The sequence below is a fragment of the Trachurus japonicus genome, chromosome 5 (genome assembly GCF_045865225.1).
Source record: "Trachurus japonicus isolate A0001 chromosome 5, Traja_1.0".
NCBI lineage: Eukaryota > Metazoa > Chordata > Actinopteri > Carangiformes > Carangidae > Trachurus > Trachurus japonicus.
The window spans coordinates 11,936,098-11,962,952 of NC_140911.1; the positions used below are offsets into that span (position 1 = coordinate 11,936,098).

The 26,855-nt window shown below is 43.2% G+C and overlaps 1 protein-coding gene across 3 annotated transcripts in view; it reads right to left on the reverse strand.

The window, feature by feature from the left end:
* The window catches only part of cdh4 (cadherin 4, type 1, R-cadherin (retinal)), a 192,765-nt gene extending 166,173 nt beyond the window's left edge, over window positions 1-26,592 (reverse strand). Inside the window, exons 1-2 of one of the 3 annotated variants that reach the window (XM_085776207.1) lie at window positions 26,225-26,592; window positions 24,836-24,947 (exon numbers count right to left, since the gene is read on the reverse strand). In XM_085776207.1, coding sequence (XP_085632333.1) covers window positions 24,836-24,947; window positions 26,225-26,278 — 166 coding nt within the window. In that variant the 5' untranslated portion in view covers window positions 26,279-26,592. The remainder of the gene's footprint in view (window positions 1-24,835; window positions 24,948-26,224) is intronic. The other 2 variants (XM_085776206.1, XM_085776208.1) reach the window with 2 other exon arrangements.
* Window positions 26,593-26,855: the final 263 nt, after the last annotated feature.

Below are 26,855 nucleotides of genomic sequence, written 5' to 3' on the forward strand. Positions count from 1 at the left end.
CTTGTTATTCAGATAAATGAATAGCTGAGCACTGTTGCCTTGACTGAGTAGTGCTCCTGGAGGGGCGCATTCAGCCAAGTCTCCCACAGAAGAGGGGGGCCACTAAAATAATGCCGGGCTTTGTGTGAGGATCCTGCTTTATCCCCCTCCCCGCCTATTGGCCATGTCTCCCTTGTGGCCTCCTGGGGCGGCTCTCCACACCTTCCTCCATCGGCATGAAAGATAAACGGACCCCGGTTCAAAGTGGGGTCACTCTCGAAGCTTTTTTCTAATTTTTTATTCAAATTTTCTTTTTCATGCCCTCTATAGCATTGACACCCCCCACCACACACACACACACACACACACACACACACACAAGTTAAACAATGGCTGTGACTGTCTCCCAGAGCTACTTGGTAATATGAAAGGCATCGAGTCTGTTCAGACAAATTTAATTGCTGACCTTGTTGGCACGCCACACCTCTGTTTTGTCCCTGGTTTATCTCATTTGCTCAGAGCAAGGCAAACATGAAATACTAAAGGTACAAAAACACCTGACCTGAAACGTAAGATGCCTCATCAGGGGGTGTTTGGGCTGTGATCGCAGCAATAAACATAAACTGAGAAAACAGTTTACATGGGAGCACCGGTCACATTCTCATTTGAGTCACTGACAAATCTCTTTTCACACTGACACACAAATGCAATCGAAGACAAATAAATCTGTTTTTATTCCACCTCTACACCGGCAAACAACAAGTCTGTGCATTACAACCACTGCCTGGTAACCACAGTCTGTCACCTCCTGCTCTCCAGGGTCTTAGCCTGTGTTTCAGTATAACCAAGAAAACCTGCACTGTGCAGCGCTGGCATTCAAAATGAGCGATTGCATAGAGAGCTGGAGGTGTCAGAGAAGTTCACTTCTCAACATTTGCTCAGCACTACTCCCAACTGTGGCTGTGAAGGCATACATCATCGTTTTGGAAAAGCTTTATTTTCTCCATCAGCACGACATTTTCAGACTCATTCTCTCTCTGTTAAAAAATGTTTATAAAAGCTGTTTTGAGGTGCGAAAAACACCATCCTCACATGGAAGGTGGAAAAGGAGATGTGTTTTTAAATGTAGTCAGCTTAGTGTGAACATAGCCTTAAATTATACCCCATAAGGACACAAATTTACCTTGAAGAGACAGTTTGAGTTTTAGATTTTAAAAAAAGGAGCTTATGCCTGATAAAAGAGAGAAAATTGGCCAAATGGTCATTATCATGCTAGACAGCTGAAAGAAATTCCCACTGTGGCCTGAATAAAACTAGTGTCATTACCGAGCTTTGCTTTGCAAAGCCATCAGATCAGGAGGAAGGTGGGCGGTCGAGCCATTATCCATTTGTTAATTGTGCAGGCAAGTCATTACTCATCCATCTTTGACCTTAAAGGCTTTGAGACGACTTCACTGTCACTGACAACCCTGATGATGGAGACTGCAAATCTGCAACAAGAAAATCAGAGTAACTAACTGTGCTCTAGGGTTGGGTGGTATCCAAATTTTGATACCGTTAGACCTCCTCCACACTTTCCTGGGGAATGTGGTATTATCGGGACCAACTAATCAATGTAAATCACGTATCAAATATCTCCCAAGAGGAAATTGAAAACTCCACCACACATAGGTGGTGGACATACACTCATTATTCAGGCATTAAATAAATTATATATTATATTATATTATATCAGTCCCCTATACAGTATGAGCACATTGCAATTTTTTTTATCGACAGCGCTAATTTGCTATTTTTAGTATGCAGCGGGATACCTTATTACCGTATGAACACGCACCCCTACTGTGCTCCAACCTAAATCCTGTGTAAGTTGCATATAAAGACATGGGCAGAGAGGAGCCATAAGATGCTAACAAGCTGTACTATGGGAAATGTGGGTTTTAATGTTTTTGGACAGTGGATATCTTGGGCCTCTGCTGAATAGGTTTTGACCATTCTTCTTTTATTGCTAGTACAATTTTAAAGACTTTGCCCATCTAGGGCTCTCATCAACATGAATTCCTTTTGTCTTAAAACTTCTCTCTTCCCCTACCTGTCCTGGCCCCTGGGGACAGACAGAGAGTTTACAGCCCAGACGAATAGCTACCCTGGTGAATAATGTCTAAGCTAATGAAACATCATTTTGCTGCTCATCCCCACTCCCTTTCCTCTACTGTTCTTACTCTCTTTCCTTTCCCCAGGGATCTTCTGACTCAACAGACCGGTCCGCCAGTGTCTCACACTAAATTCTTCAAGTTGGCCCATGCTGTTGGTGCTGTACTTCTTCAAATGTACAGAATTAAGGTGCCACTGCCCATCAGGCTGACCACTCAGCTGATTGAAATGCTTTCTCTTGAGCATAAATTATACATACAGTACACACACATGCACATTCAGAGGAATGAGGAAAACACAGAAAAAATATGTAACTATGTCTCCATTAGGCTGCTTGTTTTGTTTTGCAGTAACAGAATAAATATTATATTAGCGCCATTTAAATATTTGTGTCCTTTGCCATTTGCAATTCCATCGCTTTTGGGTTGCCTCAATGTGCCTCAGTGTTCTGATCTCATTTAATGACTCCTCTGATTTAATGAGTCAAATCTCAATTTTATGAATCTCATCTAATTTTAAATAATAAATTGTGCCTCTGAGCCTTCACATCACCTATAAGAGATGTGATAGTGAGTGTTACATTGTGGCCAGAGGAGACGTGCAGAGGGGAAACAGGTGTTACAGGGTAATTACAAACACAGCAAGCTTTTAATTATGCTCTCTAGTATGAACTGTTAATGAATGTGAACCTCATGCAAATAACGATGCATTCCCACTGTGTCTGCACACATGTGCAGTCACCTGAGCATGCGCACACACACACACACACACACCCACACACATCAAGTGTTAAGGAGGGGAGCTGGTGGCAGATAGGGCCGGTGCAGTGTGTCCTGGCTTGGAGCAAAGCTGCTCGCCTCTTTTCTCTGGAGTTCTACCAATAACACAGTGACAGCTGGAGACTTGTATGCATCGGCCTGGGCTCTTTCACATGGTCTTATCAGTGGAGGGACAACAGTGCAACACTGGACATAAAGAGGTTATGAGGTGTTGCAGTTTGTTGAAGCTGCCGCTACAAAATAAGCCAGTCTACTGTTTATGGTCCACGGCTTTCTTTCCACATAGCCTAACCTGTCTTAAGACTCCGTCTCTCTGAGGGCTCGGTCATCCCACTCCTTTTGTGACCATCTTGTTCCTCCTACTCCTTGCTGTGGGCTCTAATCCCTGTAGCCTCCCGTCCTTTCAGCTCACCTCGTAGCATGATTCTGCCAGACACGGATGGAAGCGCTGATAATTGATTCACTGTGAAATCCCCTCATATGATTCGTCTGTAATCTCGCCCGTCTCTGTTTTCCTGTTTGTGTACCTTTGTGTGCTTCCAATGTGTGCTTTTGTCGGTTTGTATGCGTTCCATTTCTCATATGAATGGTAGATAAATTATTGTTTAAGCTATTCAGCTTAAGCTTCCCGGTCCGGGAGAAAACCCGCAGCAGTGGAGAGCCAGTGTAGATCATGCAGTGACTGTGTGTCCTCCTGTCTCCATGCTGGTTTGTCTCTCTCACTTGGCCAGGCTGTTTCGCTGGGTTAGATTCTGTCTCTCCATGTCTTCATCTCTATTCTTCTATCTACGCTCCGCTTTCTCTCTGTCCTCATGTCATCTCTGTCTCCCAGATCTGCGCTGTTAAAAAAAAAAAAAAAAACCTAGCCAAGCCAAGCGGCAGACTTAAAGCCTTTTATAAGGCATACAAATAGGCTGCAAATCGGATTAGGGTGGAGGGAAGGGAGCCTTTTCTATTGAAAATCCATTTTGTGATAGGGTGGACATTGTATGTACAATGACAGGCAGGACATACACTTGTCTCAAACAGTGTGAGGGTGACAAGCAAAGAGAATGCCACCAATCTGCATGAAAGAGAAAGCTTTCACATTGAGTGCCACAAGAGGATGATGCTGCATTTGATGTTTGCACCGAGGAATCTCTCAGATTCTTTGCAGTCTTCCGTTATCATCCAAACAAACAAGCCAAAGAGGGGTTAGAGACTGTACAGAAGTGTATATGCACCAACGCTACGTTTTAAATTGAATACCACAAGACTGGTGATGTAGGTTTGCTAAATTTGCTGGTGAAAAACCAACGGAGCTTCAGTGAGTTGCCTAATTCTTGCAGCCTTTCTGTGGCACTTAGTTTCAAGCCCGTTCGTTCCAAGTGAAAACAAAAACAGATCAAATCATTTCTTTGAGCAGCTGGCCACTGTGGACTATTTTCAGCTGTGGATTTGGCATGTTTGTGGTGAATTACAGCAGTAGGGCACTGCCTATGGGATGGACACAGTGTGTGTGTTCTTGGTAATGTGGAAACATGTCACCCAGTGCAATGGTGTGGCTCACTGATTTGTTTTTAATTCTTTTTGGACAACAATGTAGCTGTACGGCCCCTGGAGAGCAAGCTCCAGTAGATCAGGCTTTGGCTACAGACATAATATTTGTTAGTAGGATCAGCCATGATCGTTTTTTTAGGGGGATCTTTTGATCATAAAAAATATATACAATAAAGCCAGACCTATCGTGAAGAACTTAAATCTCTCCTGAGACATCCTCAGTCCTCAAGTGTTGCTGCTGCAGCTAATAAGTGTGCTGGTGTGTATCGCTTCACTATAGGAGACACAGTGGCCCTCTGAGTTACACACTATCCATAAAGACAAGCAGAGGCTCTGAATGGACCCCTGTGGTGTCCATCTCCACTGTCCTCTCTTATTCCTGGCAATCCTCTGGCTATGATTGTGTGTCCGAGCTAACAGAGCAGGAAACAGACAAAATGTCAGGCTTCAAAGCACAGAGCTGTTACTGGACGCAGTGCAGCCCATTATCGCCGTGGTATTTCTGCTAACAATGGAGAATACAGAAGCCTGCATTCAGACTGTTACATAAAATGTAATTATGTGTGGTATTTAGAAAATGTGTACTATCGGATAAAATGCCAATGGATCATGTATGAAGAGAACAAGCACATTACAGAGAAACTAAGTGCAAAACAGGGGGTAAGCAACTTGTCAAAAGTTTCTGAATTCAAACAGTTGATATTTTGGTTGCTGGCTGAGACGCTCCAGTGCTCCGCTGAAGCTGAGCAGGCTCCAGTTGATAATCATCTGCTTTGTGGCAGGAAGCAAGGGGAGATAGAGCAGATGGCACTAGTTTTATTTTGCCGCGGATGCTTTCTCTGAATAAGGAACGCTCTGCTGAATGCCAAGCTCTGTGGGAGAGGAGAAGCAAATTGAAGCCCTCCTGCACCACGCTCCTTGTCAGGGAAGGGGCTATTGTTGTGTGCGTGCTGCAATTCCAGAGTGACGGGCGAGTTCTGCTCATTCATTAATGTGCCGAGCTCGGGGATGGACAAACCGTGCACGCGGGAATTTCATTACCTCACTCACTCATCCTTTCCGTCTCCGTTCTCCCTCTAAACCCCTTCCCCCCACTTACTCACTCTATAGCTGACATGCCCACACTGATGAGAAGTGATTCTGTTGGTCCAGCAAATAACCAGGATAAATAGTACAACTCCAATTCAATTAAAGAGTAATGATGTAGTGTTTCAGTTACCAATGGCTTTCGAACGGAAAGGCATTGGCATTCTACCGTCAGTGTTGCCCTGATTCCACACTTCCTGAAGATAACACGGACACTGACAGACATCACACGTGTGCTGAAAATGACTACCACAGTTTAATCATGTTAATTACAAATGCCTTGTACAGATATGAAATAGTACTTTGAAGGGTCTAAATGTCACATCTGGTGGCATTTCAGTGAGCAACGATAAAGAGAAGGAACGTGTGGGAATTCATTTCATATAGTAATGAGTAGGGATGCCCCCAATAATTGGCTGCCAATCATCATTGGCCGATTTTCATTAAAAAATATGAAATTGGCATAGCAGAATTAATGCTTCTAGTCACTTAAAGCCTTTAATCACCTGTGGTTAATACTCTGGTGTGTATATGGCTGAGAGAAGCGTTGTGTGCTGTGTAAAGTAGTCCCACCTCCCACCTTGTTTACTGCACCTGAACACAACAGGCCACCAAAACATGACATGTCAAAATCAATATCAATGTCAAAAAGGAAATTAATAGGGCACCTCTAGTAACGAGAGCCTATTTCAGTGTAATTGTGTATTTGTTGAATTCGAATTCAGCACAATCAACCTCTATTGGCTGCCGGTGAATTACTATGAATGAAGTAACTTACTGTTAATGGAATGTGTTTATAGGAAAAGAGGCCAGTGGGTCAAACAGTCAAAGGGCATCAACGCACAATAGAAAACAGAGCAGGGTGAGACAGGAAGGAGCGAGGAGAGATCCACAGAGCAAAGTCTAAGCAGTTTCTGATGATAAGAGTTGGTGATGATGATGATGATGATGCTCTCTTTGTGCTGCATCTCAGGACACTTTGTGCACCTCTGACTGTAACGTCTTCCTCCCTCTCGCTCCTGCTCATTACCTACTTATGTGTCACACAAGGCACAGGCCGTCCTGGATGCTATACTCATCAACACCGTTCTCCTTCCGAATGAATGCTTTGTCACCGCAGCTCAACATGTCTCAGTAATCTGTCGAAGGAGCCGACCATTTTGCTCAGACATCCCTCTGAGATCTCACTGTTATCGTTTGTTATCACTGGAGCCCTCTGTGTAAATGGAAGCAGACTGTGGTGCAGTTTGGATCCCATTTCACACATGTAGTAATCAAACAGAGGTAGCTGAGCTTGTCTCCTCTTTTGTAATGACACTGAAAGGGCTTGATGAATCAATATCATCCGATGCAGACAGATGCGTCGCTGTACGGACAAAATGTATAAAGTTTACATACAATATGGTATTTATTCAAATCTGTGCTGATTTATACAAATGTAGTGAGGCCATCTGAGGAGCAGGCTGCCACCCCTTGCCCATGTGTCATCTTTCTGTGCTGGACATGGACACTGGCACTGGGCAGCATAAATGATTGAGTTGGATGTCAGAAGCGGAGCTCTTGCCAAGGGGCCACAGCATCCATGCTAATGGGCTGATGGAGCCTAATCTAAATAAGTGTGAATAAAAGGGCTTTTACTGTGAGTGCTCACATCTTAAGCAGAAAAACGCGCTGGCAATTGCTTCATCTTAATCCAACGGTAGACAAGACAGTAATTCAGTTTGTTTAACTTCCACCATTTAAGTCTGACGTCAGCTGTCGTTGCAAAGACTTTTCCTGTGCGTGTGTGAGACGTTTCACACACACCTCTTTGCACGCGCACTGTTTGTTTGTTTTGTAAGTCCTTACTCTTCCGAAGCCCATCTGAGATCAATCACTAGGCCGTACATGATGGAGAGGCCTGTCAGAGCTCACTGTTGTGGCCTTGATTCAGTAAAACAAATAAAATGGGCAGAGGCATTACAGAAAGGCTCAACGCAAGCTAGACAAGAGACCACACCAAAGAGCATTCAGACAGAGGGGTGAATAATGAGGAGGGGGATAAATGTCAAAGAGCAGAGCAGGATGAAAAACGATGATGTAGAGGGGAGAGGGAAAAGGAAATGTATACAGAGCAGACAGTGAACAGACTGAAGCAGAGGCAGATACACAGAGAGCAGGAGGCACAGCACTATTGCCTGCCTACGTTAGCCCAGCTCAGCTTTTCACCCTGTTTCTACTCGACAGCGTGTCATCGGTGCAGCCCTCCTCTGTTTAGACCCCGCTGTGGCTGCTGCAGTGCACGGCCATGTGATGAAAGGGAGGAGCCCTGGGAGATTATTTAATGCAACTTCCCTCGCATATCCTTTATATTCTATTATGTCAGCGCGCACCAGCATCGTGCCAGCCTGAATAACGCCATTTCTCTGATGATCATGTTGGCCGTGTAACCTGAGCACTGCAGCACTCGGATCGGCTCAGCTGGATTTGATTCAGCAGCTTTTTACAAGACTACATATGACAACGCAGCACAGCTCATTCCCCCCTCCGACATAACACAACTTGAAGAAGCTATAATGTGCCCCCGTCAGCACTTAACCCCACCCCCCACAGCACTTTAAAGAGACGTTGAGGAGCAGGTAACTCAAAAGGTGAGCCACCCACCACACCCCCCCTGAGAGGCTCCTGCCAGACCGCAGCACCACTATGCTCTGTACTGGACCGCACAAAGCTCAGGCATCAAACTACTACTTCCTGGGGTTCCCTCTGCTTTATACCGCACATGTGGAAGAGATGATGTCTTGCACCCTGTCGGCCTGTCTGGTCACAGAGAGGTAGAGGTCTCCTCTGCACCAGCTGCACCACACTCCATCACATGAAACTCATTCCCTGCCTTGCCTTCAACACAGTGCACAGGCAAGAGGACAGTTCAAACAGCTCTGATGCTGCATTACGGCACCCAAAAAAATACCCACCCACCCACCCCGAGTTTCTCATAATCATAACATTATTTTTTGTTGTTGCTGTTGTTACGACTCATTCCACTCATAAAAGATTCACAATATATCACTGTAACTATACTTTCCTGAACCAGAGGCAACAATATACGCTCATTAGCCTACAGTGTGTAGTATAAGTGAGCACATACTGCCCCACCTCCACCAATACACTTCTACTATGATCATCAATCACACACACCCACACACACACACACACACACACACACACTAACAAAATTTATGTGAAAAGAAAATACCAAGACGGGATGAGGCCACAGTGGGTGGGGGTTTGGAGGCCCCCCCACAAGGGGTCCGAGGCCCCCGGGCACCGCCTGTGAATAATCCGTTCAAGGGAATAACAAGACTTTCAAAGTGCTCTTGTTTTAAGAACTAGATCTAGTCAAAAAATAATGAGAGGACATTGTAAGCTCTGGACATCACAGACATCGACAATGACTGATGTTAATTATTAAGACGAATTTGCCTGGTTTGAAGCACAGCAACATTTTTCCATTAAAGAGCACAGTAAATGGTTGTACAGTATCCATGGACAAAGAAAAAAAATGTTTTTCCACTATTGACCATAATGAATAGAATGCCTGGATTCAGGATTTGAATATAATGAATATATTTGAATATAGTGTTGATAACTAACCATGACAAGAACTTTCAGCTGTTGAAGTTTCTGTTTACATATTCAAATTTACCTGGATTTTTTAAAACAAAATCTTCGTTCTTCTGTCGACTGAGGCTCTTCTCTTTCTAACAACACATGAGTGTTTCTTGTGGTAACATTGCACCAACTTATCTTTTTGAAATTTAAGTGTCTTGGTATAATGAGATGTTTGTAACGACAAAAATATATCATTACGGCATGAAAGTATCACTTTATAATGCAGAAAAGATCTTTTTCACAACCAGAAAACTTTCTCATTATGGTTAAAAACAGAGCTGAATTTTTTTTTGACATGTGCTGCCATACAGCTGCAGCCGTACTTAAGTTTGCTTTTTCCTTTGTGTGGGAGGGCATCTTTGACTTTTTGCCTTTTTATTCCCTCTGAAACCTGGTTTCTGGGTTCTCATCCAAAAGAAAGCAATTTGTACTTGACTTTTATCTTTTCCCTCATAGCATTTTGCATATCCTTTTGCAGCAAATTTGACTCCTGAACTTGCATCACAATATGACTTCCAGATCAACAATTTGACTGGTAAAAGACCATTTGAAAAATTCCTTGCTGTGAGCACATTTAGCCTGCATGCATTTTGCATTTCCAGTTACTCCACGTGCTATACAGTGGGTGAATAAATACATATTCAAATCGTCTGCAGTCCAGCCAACTACTCACTGAGCCACACGAATGATTTTTTTTTTTTTTACCAGTGTTTAAGATTCATCAGCATACACGTTTGGTAGTACTTAAACACTTTTTGCAGCACTCTTATAGTTAAAGCAACAACACTTCCATAATTATCATACATTTTGATAGAGGACAAGGTCTCTAAGCCTGGCAGTACTAACAGAGAAAGCCTGTATAACACAAAACAATTGATGTGCATTTATTAGCCCTGAGGGCTCCATTTGTTAACTCACTCAGTCCTGACACAACACTCATTTCTCTCAGTGTTACCAAGCACATGCTGCACCCCTGGCACTAATATTAGGAGGACCCTGCTGTAGCCTAACTGCCCTCCTGCATTTTCCATTACTGCAGTGTTAGTCTTGCTGGTCTGATGCCTCTGACCACACATACACAAACACACACAAACACAACACACACGCATGAGCTGAATGCATGGGGGCATAACTGTGGGAATGGGGGTGTCATCTCATTTACCTTGATTTACATTTCATCTGTGTGCTATTTGCGTAGGTTACACACTCTACACTTCAGTTACACATTGGCTGTTAGCTTTTTATTAAGGTGCCATGTTTGATGTGTGCTGTGCTGTTAATGATCCAAAGTAGGATTTTATAAATACATAATGATGTTTACCATGAGATTGGTAAGATGCTCTCATTAAAAAAAACTTCATATTAAAACCAAGGTTGTTAGCTTGTGAGATTTAGTTTGATGTTTAATCATGCCTATAAGACGGCACAATATCCGTTAATGGACACTTCTGAAGAATTACAGTACATGTCAACATGTGGCAACACGCAAAGTCTGACCGACACGGCGACGCTGAAGCTTGTCGTTGCCCCACCATGAAGAGCTCCATGTGAATGGATGGAGGTTTGGCTCATCTGCAGTGCGTCGGAGTCTCACAGGCTGGCAGGGCTCCAGTCCTCTGCTCCCTTATTCATCTTTCTCCCACAGCCAACATAGTCTGACACACACACACACACACACAAACACACCCTCCTTCTCTCTCTCTCTCTCTTCCTCTTACCCAGCAAAACAATATCACTTGATTCACACAATGTTATTAATCTTAAACAAATAAAAAAGCGCCATGGTGGTCGCAAATCAAAATATGCTAATTGACATTTCAAAATCAATCTCCTCATAAAGATAAGTGCAGAGCAATGTATAATCAAAGTCCATTAGAACTACAGCACTGCTAATTCCATCAGGGTGATTCCCTGAGGTGAACACAGAATAGACTAAACTCAACGTCCTAAGGAAAATATTCAGCCGCAAGAGTAAATTATGCATACAAATGTGCCACAGGTTTGAAAAAATGCTATGTAGATTTGCCAGTTAGGTGGTTCAGGGTGCAGAGGAAGTAAATAAATAATCCTGTTTAATAATTCATTGAAATTCATGTTGCTTTGCCTCCAGCCTTGAGAGTATTTAGAATGCAGCCTGCAAGGGCCCTGCTTCTGACTTGTGGTGGTGTGTGGTAAGATTATTGAGAATAGAGGGGAGGGGGCAGAAGCACACACATATCCACTCACACACACACACACACACACACTTAACACTCACACAGAAACACAGACAGGCAGCACTACATATAGCATGTATCATATGTTCAATAAAATTGTGAAAAAGGACACCCTCTGTCAACATCTTATCCCATGTTTGCTCCATTTCTCCCTGGAACGACAGATACAATCTCAAGAGTGTGAAGAGAAGTTCACACGGAGCTTCAGGCTGGTGAATACACCGAAGCTGAGAAAGATGGCAAACGCAGGCACAGGGAGGACTGCAAATTGGATCTGAAAGTCTTTCTGGGGGAAGAAAAGGAGAAAATCAAAACAGAGTTGAGGGAAGAAAGCATGTGGGGTGTGTGGAGAGGATTGGAGAGGGGAGGAGAGGAGAGGAGAGGAGAGGAGAGGAGAGGAGAGGAGAGGAGAGGAGAGGAGAGGAGAGGAGAGGAGGAGGCGGCGGCTTAAGGCTAGTGATCCATGTGTGACCCATTCCTGATGATGTCTCTGCTTGATAGAATTACACCAGCAAATAAAATGATCTTGTCTCACTCTCTGCCAAGCCGTGTGTGTGTGTGTGTGAGTGTCTGGTCACTCTGTTCAATTCAGTCACATCTTTACAATTCATTACCACGAGAATCCGTCTTGTATTTCTCTGATTCTCTCTCACTCGACACTTGGATGCTGTTCTTAGAGTTTAAAATGTAGTGACAAGTGGATGTGGCTCCTGCATACTAAACATGTGAATGACTGGAGGGGGGTTGATGATTAAGAGAATATTGTGAAAACATCTTCAAGTATTTGCAGGGCACAGCTAACATTTTGGCACTGCTATCAGTCTCTGTTAATGCTTATTAACAAGACAAAGTTAGCGATTCTTTTACATTTTCTCCTCTGTTGGCAGCACAGAAATGAGCTGAGCTGAGATTTGATTAAATTAGAATGAAAAACACACGCTGTGATTTAGGGTTGCAGTGCAAGCACTAAGCAGTGAGATATTTACCAAGATTTCACAGAGTGACTGTAAAATGACTTTGGGAATACCGTTGGCATCTGTGTGTTCACATGTGCTGAAAGATTTCCTATTACACGGACTTAACTACGCTGCCCTTTTCACTCTGCATTAATGTTTCCACAAATAATGCAAATGCTGAAGCGGATCCTTCAAACTCTGCTGCTAAATTAAAATTGGCTCAACTTTTTAGCCTGCAGCTGTTTCTTTTAATCACTTTTACCTGCTAAAATGGAAGCTTACACTTTACCTGCGTGATAGGAAAAAAAAAACTGTGAGGGTAAATGTGAATGAGGCAGAGTGCATAATCTGTTAACTTCAGATAAAATATGCAGGTGGCTCAACAAGTGGCTCCATCACACATGCAAAATTCAGTCCCCAAAACCAGAGAGCAGTGAAGCATTCAACAGGTGGAGGACTAACAGCAAAAGACAATATCCATAATTTTACAAACAAAATGTCCGGAAGCATTGCTCATGTAACGAGGCAAATGGATGTAATCGTCACTGAAATGGCAGAATAACTCAGATTCTACCACAAGCAGAGTCCATCAGAAACCTTATTTCACAATATTATCATACAGCTGGTGGTTTCGCTAACAGTTTTGTTGTCGAGCTTGAGGTGAAACTTACCTGCAGGTAGTAGCTAGTAAGCTTAGCTATAGTGAAAAGGGGAGCGATAACAGTTCCCCCTCGACAATGAGATCACATTGAAATTGAAAGGTAGCAAATCAGTTACGTGTGAGACAAAGCAGAGGAAGCGCAGATGAGTGGAAGATGAAAATAAAACACTGAGGAGGAAAAGAGAGACAGAGGTCGTTGATGTCATGATGTGCGTCACGGGAATCAGCATCACATACAGTATGATGACTCCAGGAGAAAACATGCGACACTAGCGTGGCTGTTCAAGCGGGAAACAAATATCACACAGCTGTAATTTATCCATGGAGCCCAGCTGTGGACAACACACAGATCAAGTGTTACATTCAAATATTCACACAGATGAAAACTCCATTTCATTTTCAGTGTTGCGGATTCAACTATTATTTGCCTAATATAATAACCTGCTGTTATTATATTGCACTGGTGCCAACAACACATTGCTTGATCTGACTAACATCGTTCCATCCTACTAGAGTGACATGGAAATGAACTGTGTTCACACCAAACATCCCATTGATAACCACATTTGATTCATTTATATCCAAGTCTGTTCTTTACGCCTCAGCGTAAATTGTTATGCAGCATGCGATGTTGATCACACATATGATTTTGCTGATGTTCAGGCCTTGTTCCAACTCCTCCTCACATTTCATCTAACACGCTTCAGGGCCTAAAGGTGGAGGAGGGTCTTGTATTGTTGCCAACACCCAACCTAGTTCCACGATAATGAGCTCTGCGGGCCCTGAACCTGACCCCTGTGTGAAAAGCTTTCAGTTAAAAATAACAGACAGCGCCGACACTGTGGTCAAAGCACGTGGTATTTCAATGGTTTAATATAATCTTGGAAAAGCATAATAGAAATGCAAATGAAGCAGTGAATCACCGCATGAAATCCGGGAACCCACCAGATATCTGTGGATAGTGAATGTTTATTCATGGCAGGTAAGGTATGCGCAGGAGGCCGACGGCCCTGCAGATCAGCAGAGTTTATTCAACTAGGATGTTTAACTCTCAGCTTCGTAATGATACTTTTAGAGAGCACACCTTTCCATATCCTCTGGTTGGAGAGGAGGCACCTGTGGGCAGCAAATCAAAAGGCTACACTCTCAGCTAATGTATATGAATCCCACCGCTCCAGCATAACAATATCTCTGCTTTTAACAAACACAAGCACAGCGGTGGGTGAGCCACAAAGTGCAGAGCTGGAGTCGAGCATCCTTCACCTATGTGTGGCAGCTCTGACATGTTATCATTTGGATTAGCCTTGATGTTGGATTGGTTTACACAGCTATAAATTTGTAATGTAAAATAGGCGCTTGGATCCAACAGCCATCATTCACTTTGCCACAGCCCTGTGGTGGCTGTAATCATGATGACACAGTGATATGACTGCATCCGTTTTTTCTTTTACCCAGGCTAAATTGCTGTTTATGGCAATAAGAAAGCTTCTATTCCCAGAGGCCACGGTTAGTCAGACTGGCTCTTATTGTTTTACTGCTGGGTTGTGGTGCAGAGCACAAACACTGTCACCAACACCAACACTCCCATCCCCACCCTCCTCCCCCCCAACCACCCACCCATGCCTCTCTTCTCTGTTGGTTCTCAGAGCTATTATTTTTATCTGAAAACCTATACGAGGCTACAGAGAGAAACGAGACAAGAGAAAGAGAACGAGAGGGGGAGTGCGGCACACAGAGAGACAGAGCGGAGCGGGAGAGGAAAACTGTGATTCCTCTGAAGCTGTGATCGATGCTACCAGCGTGTGTCTGCATTGCACGTTGCCAGCAAAGAGGAGGGCTCTATTGATTTGCTCCCATATTTCAATCAAAAAAGTGGGCTTTCAAGCCCGGATTTTCCTCTGCACTTGTACAAATTACCTGGTTCTCGCAAAATAAAGACTAAAACGCCAAATGTCAAGTTTAAGAATATTTGAAAAAAAAAAAAAAAACTCCATCTTGTTATGCAGAGACAACAAAAGACACGCTTGTAGGCGACAGGGACATCTTTGGCATTGTAATGATGTGTAGATTTCTGACTATTGCTAGCCGGTGGCTATAATCTTCTCATGGGTATTTTCAGTGAGCCTCTATCCACATCACACACAAATATGTCAAAAGTAAGCAAGCAGTGACAAAAGGCCCAATCTGATTTAGAAATTCATCTTTTTTTTCTGGCAGTTCAAATGTGTGCTTGTTCTCCAGCGTAGATTGGAAGTCTGCAGGTGGATTATTATAATATAGAAGAAACGCATCTCGAGGTCAAAGCTAATATTATAATGGCACATTTAACATTTGTGCAGATACCTACAGGGGCTTTTGCTATAATGAATTAACCTCCACAGCAAGTGTTAAGTTGTGAGAGAGTGTGTGTATGAGTGTGGGATACAAGTTGTGTGACCTCTTTTGATGCAAGTGCAGTTCTAAATATAAATAAGACAAGTAAGCTGTGCTTTTTTGTGTCGTAGTTTTTGAGGAAATGGATTCATGAGGGAGTCAGCGATGCAGCAGCACGATAAGCTCCCTCAGACAGACACAGACAGACAGACACAGACAACTGAGATGATGTGCTCATGGAAATGAAGTAAAAAAAAAACAGATCAACAGTTTCAGCTCTTCACTGATTTAGAGCATGTGAGCAGAGAACAGGAAACAGAGCGGATTCAATTGTATCACAGTTCTACAGCAGACTATCCTGTGTTTATTCTGGTCAGCAAAGCATATTTGCAGATTTGTCAGCCTCCCACAGACAAATCTGCATCACAACAGGACGGAGCACGGTTCCATATTGTGATTCCCAAATCAGCCATCTGAATCCTGACCAGAAATGAGCTCTTTCAAACGCTCTGTCTGCAGAGGGTACAATCAGAATCCAACAATAATGGGGTTTTTTTTTTGTATTTTTTGCTCTCAACAAAGCAACACAGTCACTGCTCAAGAGGTAACAGGCATCACAATTATACCAGAGAAGTTTGTCTATAACATGACAACAAGATTAAAAACAATGACTTTCTCTGAATCCTAACTGAATGTTTCATGGTTAAAAAAAAAGAAGAAAGAATTCAATTTCAAGCAGAGAGGCACCTGAATGGATGATTTACAATGTATGAAAAGTGTAAAAACAAACAAAAGAAAAACAGAGAGTGGGGAGTTTTAAATTAAATGAGATGATTTGAGCTGCACAAGAAACAGTTCGCAGCAGTGGGCTCCCACAAGTCACAGTGCACCAGCAAATAAGCCTGCACACAGCCCGCTTTTTTAGATCAAAATAGACAGCAAATTGATACAATCAAATCCAAAAAGCGTCACCGCCATAGGAGATGCAATTTCTATCCTTTTTTCCATAATGGAGTCAGGATTTTTGTGTTTCTATTTTCTTTTATGGTGCCATCGTTTCCCAAACTGTTTCTTTTATGTGACTCAGAGCCTGGTGAAAAATGGCAGGGATGCTGGATATGTTTCAACACCAAGGCTAATCTGCAGCACACACAGACACAGGTTTATATGTCGCTGTATATGGCACTGGAGTCGCACTTGTTCTTTTGCTATTTAAAACTGTGGCGGGCAGAAGCCGTGAGCATGCTGGTAGCACTACTTGTCAGATGTACAATAACAATGTGAATCCTTGAGATGGATTCCAGTGTCCACCATCATGCTCACATGCATATAACGCAGTTTAATGTGCTCAACCCAAGCAGTTGACATAGCGTGACAACGTCTCCTTTTCGAGCAGCTTTATCATGAGCATATAGCGCTGTGATCATGTGTGCAAATAAGATCATTTCAAACATAAATTAAAGAGAAATGTCAAACCTGTTTCTTCTTTCTTTCAGTGTATTTACACAAAAATGTGCAATTTAATTAATATCTTTTTTTGCAATATTTAAACAGTCTGTTGCAAAAGCTGCTAAAGTCTGAGCTGCTAAAGTGAAATCAATGTCTCTCTTTTAATTAATGTGGGAAATAAAAAGCCTCTTTCTGATTGATTGACAAGTTAACATCTTTACCACCAGGTATTCTCTCTCTCCTTCTCCCTTCCTCTCAGCTCGTTGTATGTCTCTCTCTCTTTCTCTCTCTCTCCTTCATCCCTCTCCCTCTCTCTTCCTCTCAGCTCGTTGTATGTCTCCCTCTCTCTCTCTCTCTTTCTCTCTCTCTCTCCTTCATCCCTCTCCTTTGCTTACTAATGAGCCGTGAGATTGACAGCTGGATTACTGGGCTGGTTTGTAATCCTTTAATTTCTCCATTTAAGATAATCACCCTCTGGATGGAGCACTGCCTTCAAACACATACACACACACTCAAACACACAAACACACACGATGCACAAAATATACTGTGTTGATATTTAAATAAATAACTTGTGCTTGCACATTTTTGCAGAAATAAACAAGAGGGTATGATAAAGATGAGAGCAAGCAGGCTTCCTGATCATATAGATTCCAGGCTGAATTAATCCAAAGGACTAAGTAGAGCACAGGCCTCTCTCTGGCGAGGGACCTCTGTGATATTAGAGTTTGTAGAACAAAGGCATCTTGACAGTGTAGTCTTTTAATTAAGGCGATAGAATAGCAAAAGCCCCATGGCTTCAGAAATGGCTGTACACTACAATACAGAGTGGCCCTCTGGAGATGCATTTAGCAGCAGCTTAGAAGGATCTATGTGTTGAGTCAAGCCAAACGTAAATCATTTTGATTGGGCCGTGTTTTTCATCTCCTCCAGTGCTGCCGACTAGAGGATATGAGTGTTGGGGAACATGTGAGGTCAAGTGGCAGCACAAGGTCAAACCGCGTGGTCGTAATTTATCAATAAAGTGAGGAGCTATATGTCACTCCTGAGCCCCTGACTCAGGAATGAAGAGGGGGTGGAGGAGGAAAACAAGGTACAGCTGAGCAAGAGGGCAGCGGGGGTAGACGGGCCCTCATGGCTCATCACTCAGTAGCACGGTAAAAAATGAACATGACGGATGCAAGAAGTTTGTCTTCTGAAGATTATTTGGTTTAAAATCTGGACCAAGCTGTCCCGCTAAAATAAACATTTCTGTCTGACATGCTGGGGTTTGTGGAAATGTCACAGTGTGCTTCACAGGTAGGAGCTGACATTAAAGGATGCTGCTCAGGAAGGCCTTCAAATTACTGATATTTTTTTTCCACCTCCCTCCTCTTCTCGCCCTCAGCAGACCGGGCGGATGATCTTATATCATGGATGATTGCTGGGATACGGTGTATTCTCAAAAACAATTTTACAGATTGCATCATTAAAAATGTTCTATTTCATTTTAGATGTTTTAGCCCATTGTAAACAAGTAAATAGTCCACCAAAAGCAGCGGATGGGAGTCCTTGATCTGCTCTACCTCTCCACCTGGAGGGAACAAGAACAGCCACCATCTCTAGCTGCGGTCTAAGACAGCAGAGCTGTAGTCCACCCATGGGATGAGAGACCTGCTGCAGGCAGAGATACACGAGACAGCACGAGCCGGGAGACAGCTGGTCAGCCACAACTGAAAGCTCAAAGGAAAACATTTACATGTAGCGCCTCATACATAAATAACACCGCTGCCTGAAAGAAATGCTTCATATGAAGGCACAACTTGTAAACAGAAAACAGCATAGTGGATAACGAAGAGCAGACAAACATCTGAAAAGAGCAGATGTGGTGAACTTTCAGAATAAAATCAGAGGGCATCTGAGTTGGCGTAAGAAGCTTTGTGTCCAGGCAACGGTATGCACAACTAGCGATGTGATGGTGGTCTACTGCAGAAATGGTAAAAAAAAAAAAAAAAAAAAAACCTAAAAGTAGATGTCTGAAAGATACTTATAATCTCTACAGTATATGAGATTTTGCTAGTCATTTCCCAATGTGTTTTATTTCTTGAAGAAGAAAACTGACAGGACTCAAGCCACACAGCTTTGAAAGGCCACAATTTCAGATTGATGATAAAGGAAATGGAAAACTGGTACAAGCTGGGGTTTTCCGCATTATTTTCAGATAGATCAGCGCTGAGGTTTTACTCTTTTTTCTTCAGTTTATTTTGCAGGAATTATGAAGTTAAACTGCTTTCACATTTTTCTGTTAATAGCAATTATCATTGTATATCCAATTATCCACCTAAATGACACTGAAGGGAGCAATGTGATGGCAATGCAAACAAGCAGGATAACACACAAGTGAATAACTGGAGCTAAAGAAAGACCACTTCTGAGCTGAAGACCTGATTTGTATTCAGATGCATGTAAATCCTACAAGCCTGGAGGAGGGGAGAAAGCCCTTGTAATGAACTGGTACATTCTGGGTTACACTTACAGTTAAAAGGTGAAACAGAGGTCTCCTAGTGGGAAAACTGTTCATTTCTGCTCTGCATAATAAAACAAAATAGTCTTAATCAAGGCCACCGATCACTGAAGTGCACCAAGATGCAAAGCACTGATACACATCGATTGTGAGGAGGTCGGTCAATTAAAAAAAGGTTTTCGATAACAAATGCAAATCGTATTCACAGAATACAAGGTCGTCAATGATAGATGAGCTGTTCGAGCTTTCTGCTACTTTCTAATAGTGTATGTAAAGAGAGGCGTCCATCAGGAAGGCTGAACTGCAATTTGGAGACAGTTTCTAGGAAAGAAGAAAGAAATCCCACTTTTAAATTCTTCTTTGATTTTTTTTTTCTAAATTTGCCCTTGTCTCAACTCCTGAAATACACTGGTAAGTCTCTACACCCCCGTCCAACACAGTCCGCTTTCTTATCCGTTAATCCCTTTGCCAAGGACTCTCTTTTTGGCTAACACCATCATAAGTGCCCAGTTTTCCTTTTTTCCCTTATAATCACTCTATGATTTAACCCACTGCCACCAGCTTTTACAGATCCAATCTGGTGCCTGATAGTATCGCGGTTAGCTCCGTTTGAAGGTCAGTATCCAGGGCACAATTAGCTAACCTTCATTTTGTCAGGAAATGTTGATCTACTGCATAATCTCACCCAGTAGAGTGCAAACAGACAGCGTACACGCAGCTTTTCAAAAGCAGCTGCAGCCTGACGCGTCAGCCTCGTCTTTGACAGCTTCTCACCGTAGAAATGCAAGGAGGTTGAAATGAATCATGCCTGACTCTCAGTGGGCACCAGATGGGAAAGCAACGAAACTATCCGCGTTTTAATGAAACTGCATGTGAGTACTGTACTGTACATGCCATGACCCAGTGACCAACCATCAGACTAAAGCTAATACCAGTACACAGGGAGAGAAGATCAGTGGAGATCAGCACACTAGAACTAATAAAATTCACATGAAAGCCCTGACAAGACGCAATAATATTTCTGCTGACAGCCGGTTCCCCATCCATCAAAACCCCTTTTTTTTTTACTTACTACCTCCACCGAGGAAATGACTACAAAACGGGATGAAAAGCATTGTGCTGTGGCATGTACTATATCTTGGGTGGCTTGCTTGATGGAATTGGCTCAGCATGTATGTCATGTTGTGGGGAGTTTGAGGGATATAGGAGCGTAGCTTGGTTTGGTAAGAAGGCAGACGAGATAAAGAGAAATGATGTGGCTCATCTTCTGTACCTGTATTCTATCAGCTCGCCACAGACTGCAGGTCCTGGCTGCAGAGATGAAAGACTCTCTGGAGGACAAGAGAGACGTTCGTGAGTCAGAAGGAAAATGGCATCCCACTTATTAAATGCCTGGAAACGTAATCCCGCCCCCCCTCCTCAGTTCTTGGGTCTGGACGTACTTATGAAAGCCCTGTCACTTGGGATAGTGGGCTAGGAGTCAGAAGTTCTCCACAGCACAGCGAACACTGAGCTGGCTGTTTCAAAGCAGATATGGCTCCTTGCCAGATTTCCCTGCTGCAGCCTAATTGGGGTCATGTTACAAGTCATTCAGTGTGTGTAACTTTTAGAGATGGAATTAAACAATAGGAAATCCATGCCGAAAGCGTATTGCTGATGGAGGCATGATCCTCCCTAAATTAATCTTTTAGATTAAGTGCAGTATATGTCATTTCTTCCTCTCTGTGCAGTAGAAAGACAGAACTTTAAATTAAAGGCCCAGGGATGAAGGAAGCGAGAAGAGAGACCCAATTATGGATTATTTTTTTCGTAAAGCAAGTCCACTCCTGTGATGTGATTCAAGAGACAACACAGGGACTGGAAATGAAAACATGCCCGTTCTGTTTATGAATAGATACAATATGCTTGGTTAAGGGATAGACACCACTCTTGTGACGCTGACTGCCAGAGAGATACATTAAGTTACTGTATCACCATTCTTTGTTTGTTTTTGTTTTCTATTTTCCCACAACAAACTGGCACTCCGCTGTGTCTGTTAAAGCCCAACTTCGTTTCTTATCCAGACACAAGATTTCTCCTGTAAATCCATCAGGTCATTTTCTTTGTCACAAACTGTTGGAGACTCGAGGCAAGATATGAAGTCAGACAGGCGTCTAAATCACACAGAGCTGCGATGCTCACTGTCTTTCAGGACTGGCGAGGGGCAAAGGGTGAAACTCATCACTGCTGTCTTTTCAAATATGCGCTGACAGTGACTTAAAGAGACACTATCCTGACTGAACTGTATTTCAAATCAATGTCTTTTGTGCGGGGGCCACATCCCCTTGTCCGTGTTCCTAGGTGTCTGTTCCAGTTCTCGGAGCGCGATGACGGTTTACACAGCGATGTGCAATCACTGGAATATTTCTTTTCATGGCTTATCTGCCCACAGCGGGAATCTGCACGGACCACGACTCAAGGCCCCGGCTGTCTGCTTGCCTGTGTGCCACAGCCTCCCCCTCCAATCCTGACCCAGCTCTCAGACAAACATCTCCATGGGAGCATGGGATGATTTATTCAGCACAACTTAGTGGCAGCATAGAGATTTGTGAGTTAGTTAAACAAAGGTCTTTTATGGTCAACCACAAAGCCGTAACAGCCTTTTTAACCTATAAAGATCAGCAAAGAATGACCGAAGGGGGCAGTGAATGATGCATTACATTTCAAAAATGACCTTTAAAGTCTTGACCGGACACTTCTCTTAAGCTACAGTGAAAAATACAGAGAAGAAGCTCGGTTAAAAGGACCATACTGTACCAGTGTTTTGGTAAAAGTCATTTACTACAAATCATGTAGCAATTAAATCATTGAGTGCTGACAATTCAAAAAAGGTTTGTAGATGTATTTAACATTTCTGTTGGAGAAGGCAAAAAAAATGTGTGCAATGAAACAATGTGGCATCACTCTTCATTTAACTGGGCACATATTGGATATGAGTCAAATAGGTGGTAAAAAGAAAGGATTACAGTACATGTTCCACTATAGACCATGTAAAATAGTTTATGACTATAGTAATACAGATAAAACTGCAGCCTTGTGTGTCCTTATTTCCTGAGTGTTAAATGACTTGACCATGACCTGGGTACCTATTCTATCTTTACTGTCATCTCTATAATCAAAAATGGCCTGAAAATCAGTGCAATACACTGTACGTACTGCCATTGATTTCAATCTTTTTCCACTGTATTTCCAGATAGTGAAGACACAACTAAAGACGGTTCAGTCCACACAAAAATCAATAGCTACCTTAAAAGGTAAACAACATGGGGGGAATGGGCTCCAGAGTCTGATCACTTGGAAAACAGACAGTGTGGGAAAAGCAGACACCTATAGCGTGACGACCCAGCTTATACAACAAACTCAATTAACTCAGACTGGTGTTAATGAATTTGACAGTCACTCCTTCAACCACCCACGCAGCTTAAAAACAATAAAAGGAGAGGACAAAAACTCCCCCTTTCACCTCAGCGAGAAAAGCGCTGCAGTCCACATGTTCAGCAACTGGAGGCAGAAGCCTGGTTCACACTGCACCTGCTGGGCTACAGCTCTTTGGTCCTTCCCCCATCGCTCACTGTCCGTCTCTCCGGGGACACAACAGCCACAGCCCACAGCAGTCCAGCAACCTCTCAGCCAGCTCTGCAGCATCCCAGGCCCTCCCTCATCTCATCCCCAGTCCATTTATTTTCTTGGAAAGTGACAGTTTCAGGTTATACATATTGTGGCGTTAGTACTAAAGGCTTCCCCCAGCTTTGTGTCCCACTGTACAGAAAACACATCTCCAGTAAGGCTGGCCAACACACATTAATCACTGCATGAGGACTTAAGCTGCTGCAGCCCCGTATCCCTTTGAGTGGCCAGTTGGGAAGACAGCGTGGCTCTCGGATTGATTTTCACAGAACAAACACAGAGACGGACAAAATGAAAGAGAAGAGACTGGGAGCAAAGGTAACGTGGGATCAAAGCAGGAGCTGATGCAGCACATGAGCTAAATCAAATTGAAGCCATCGAGCTTTGCTGTAACCTTTACTTGAATTGAAGCATGAGCAGCTAATACAGCATGCACACCGGGACATGTTACTTTGCGTGTGCAACATCCCCGGAAGACACATGCAGACTGCATTACACGCACAAACACAGAGCAGTGACCAACATACGTTAACTGTCTAGACACATCAGCCTCTGTTAATATTGTTTGGGTCAGGAAGGACGTCTCAGCCCATTTCCAAACAGGCAGAAACCCTGAGCCCCGAGCCCCTTCAGGCAGAATTGCTCCCTACTGACCGGCTGCACTGTCCTTGTCAGCCTCCTAAATAACAAAATAACCTCCAGAATAATTCAATTGTTTTGCTCACAGCCGGAAAATGCTCAAACAGCTGTTACAATGAGGATGCCATTTCCTCCTGGCAAACAGCATTTCATGTAACAATAGACAAATATTTGGCTATAAAAGAAAAGAGTCAGGGGAGAGCTAAGCTTCTTGTATACTGCTGTTGAGCTGTTGCCTGCAAATGTTAGTAACAGTCTAGAGGAGAATATAGGAGGAAATGTGTGACAACCTAAACATTAAGCCCTCAACTCCAGTAGCAGTAACCTATAAACCTGAAACCTGTGCTAAATGCTGAAATATTCCTCATCTTGGGGGAAATTTTTTCATCTCACAGCTCTAGGAGTTGAAAGCTTCAGACATAATGTGGTCTATGTTTTAGATACACATCTGCTGAAAGTCAAAGGTTTTGTTTATCTGTCAATTATGCAAATGGAGACCCCTGTGATGTGTCTGAGAGGGATTGTTTTCCATTATGATAAAGATTCACCAGCAAATAGAAGAGGCGCGCTGAAGATACTACGGCATAATTTCACATGGCAGGAGATGAACCTCACAGTAGATTCAGTACACTGCCTGCATTGAAAAGAAATGGAGCGAATGAAAACAGAATTGAATTCCTCTGAAAAACAGAAAGAATAAAAGGAGTGGAAAATGTATTACAATAAACACCAGGAATAAAATAAAAGTTTGGGGCTTCCAGCTGCAAACGTGCAGAGCAGGGAACAGGCTATTTAAATTAGTCTGCTGCTCAGTCAATCAAAAAAGAAGAAATGTATTGTTTGTTTGTTTTTTTACCATTAATCAATGTAATTTCGGTGTTCAGTCATCAATGAAACTCCATATCAAGTGACAGCTCTTAAACAGACTGCATAACACACCTGCTGTCACGTCGCATTGAATCACTTTGCAAGATTTTCTCTACCGAAGCTCCATCACAAACTTGATCCCACTGCTGAGATATATGCATGTCTGAGCTCGTGATGAGCTGCTTGTCTTGCACAGCCACAACCACAGCGTGTTCTGACCTTCTTTAAGAGTGATGGAGAGCCACGCACCATAATATATGTCCCTCCAGACACACACTTACTCACTCAATCACACTATGAGGTTGGGGCAGACTTACCTTTGAGAATGCTCTGGCCGTGCAGTATGTCTCTCGAGACAATCACTGTGTAGAAGTTCTGGGAGAAGCCTGGTCTGCACGGGGGTTTAAGGGGCTGGCCTGCCTTACTCCCCTGAGGAATAAAATGAGACAGCCTGTTAAGCATTGGCAAATTGACTTGCGGCCACGGGGTTACAAGCTGATCTCACAGCCTTTTCAGACTGTTATTGAACCTCGCAGTCTCTCTGGCTACAGTGAGTGATTTGCTTCAGACTACAGCAAGCTGCATTCATTTACACCTGAGGCAGAAGACATCTGCTGTAAACCACTGTAATGGAATATCAAGTCTCAGGAAGGGGGATGAATAGATTATCTAAACGATCACTAAATCATCATTATTATGACAGACAATGCTGTCATCTTCCCCATGCATTGATTATTGTAAACATTATGACATAAGTGGTGATAATGACAGTAATGTTCACCATTATATACTGTAGATGATGTAAGGTCATCACGATGTGTTATTATGACTGACACATCCTGTTTATTGTGCTGATCAAAGTTTGTGAGCAAGAGAGTCACTCTGTGTGTGTGTGTGTGGGGGGGGGGGGTTCAAAAGAAATAAAATGTATTCAAGTATACTGCTGATGCATTAGCATAGTTGCAGACACAGTGTTCAGCAGCCTCTCCATTCTCCACAATGCACCTGCAGCGAACCACTTTATTCAGATTCATGCTTCTTAGAAGGGAAATATTTTTGCATTTTCTTGCATACAGTATGCAATTTAAAAATTCCGATTATGCACACCAGCAAAGTTCAACAAACTACTGCTATTGCCGGTATTCGGACAATAACTGATTACAGCAATTTTTTTTTTTTTTTTGCTAAGTTTGCAGATAAAGTGAGCGAAGCTTGTTCATTTTCTCCGGAAATCATCCTCCATACGTGAGCACTTCATCTAACGACCAAGTGGTTAACAGAAACATTAAACCTAAAAATATAGACGAGGCGAAATGACAGTGCGTAAACGTGCGTAAACGAAGTTGATCGGAGCCAACACAGCAAGAAGCCCCTGTAGACACCACTGTCCTCTGCAATAATGAACTGCCGTTCATTTAAGCGAGGGCAGGGGGAGGCTAATGAGCGGAGTTCTCATTGACTTTTTCTTTTCCCACCACACTCAGACAAAAATATTCTTGACCTTAAACGTCTCCGTATTAAGCTCGACTGCACGCGCGGTGCTGCCTTTAGCGCAACACTGCAGGGAGAAAGTAGCCTGATCGTTTCACAGCCACTTTCGATGGTTCAAGAGGACGCTGCAAATCCCAAGTCAGCACTACAGCAGTGCAGCACTTCCTCTGTACTGTTAGCCCAAAAGAAGACATGAAGAAATTAACTCATCTTACCGAGGATGCGCCCATAAGTAAGGTGTACGCCAAGATGACGCAGCCAACGTTCATCTTTGCAAAGCGGTAGGGGGGGAAAAAAGGAGGAAGAGATGAGTCTTCTTCGCCAAAAAACACCTCAGTAATTCCCGGAGCTGTGATTCTTCTTCTCGGATGCTGAGCGAGAGACCGTCCCTACTTGTCTGGCGCAAAAGTGCCGCTGAGGCAGAGATGCTGCGCTCCGTCCAGAGGAAGCCGGTGCCCATTGGATAGCAGCGTCACTACAACCCCTCCTACCGCACAGAGGAGCAGGCATGGCAGTGTGCACACTACAGTCTGTATAGCTCCAAATGACTCCCTGTAACGATGCCCCGTACACTTCTGGGACCCATTGGTAGAAAAACGCATTTTCCAGGCTATTTAGATTCATATTTTGACTTCAGATGGAGCAAAGGCGGGTCTGACGGAGTGAGTGACAACCAACCATCCGAGTCCTTTCATGTGTCCATCAGCTCACCGGTCTATTGGAGTCTATTTCACACCCCAGTTACCCCCTCTGCCCCTGATCCATGGTATAAGATCGGAGAACTGCCCAGTTATTAGCTTTTTATTAAAGCTGCTGTGATAAACCACTGCTAGATAAGACTCGGTT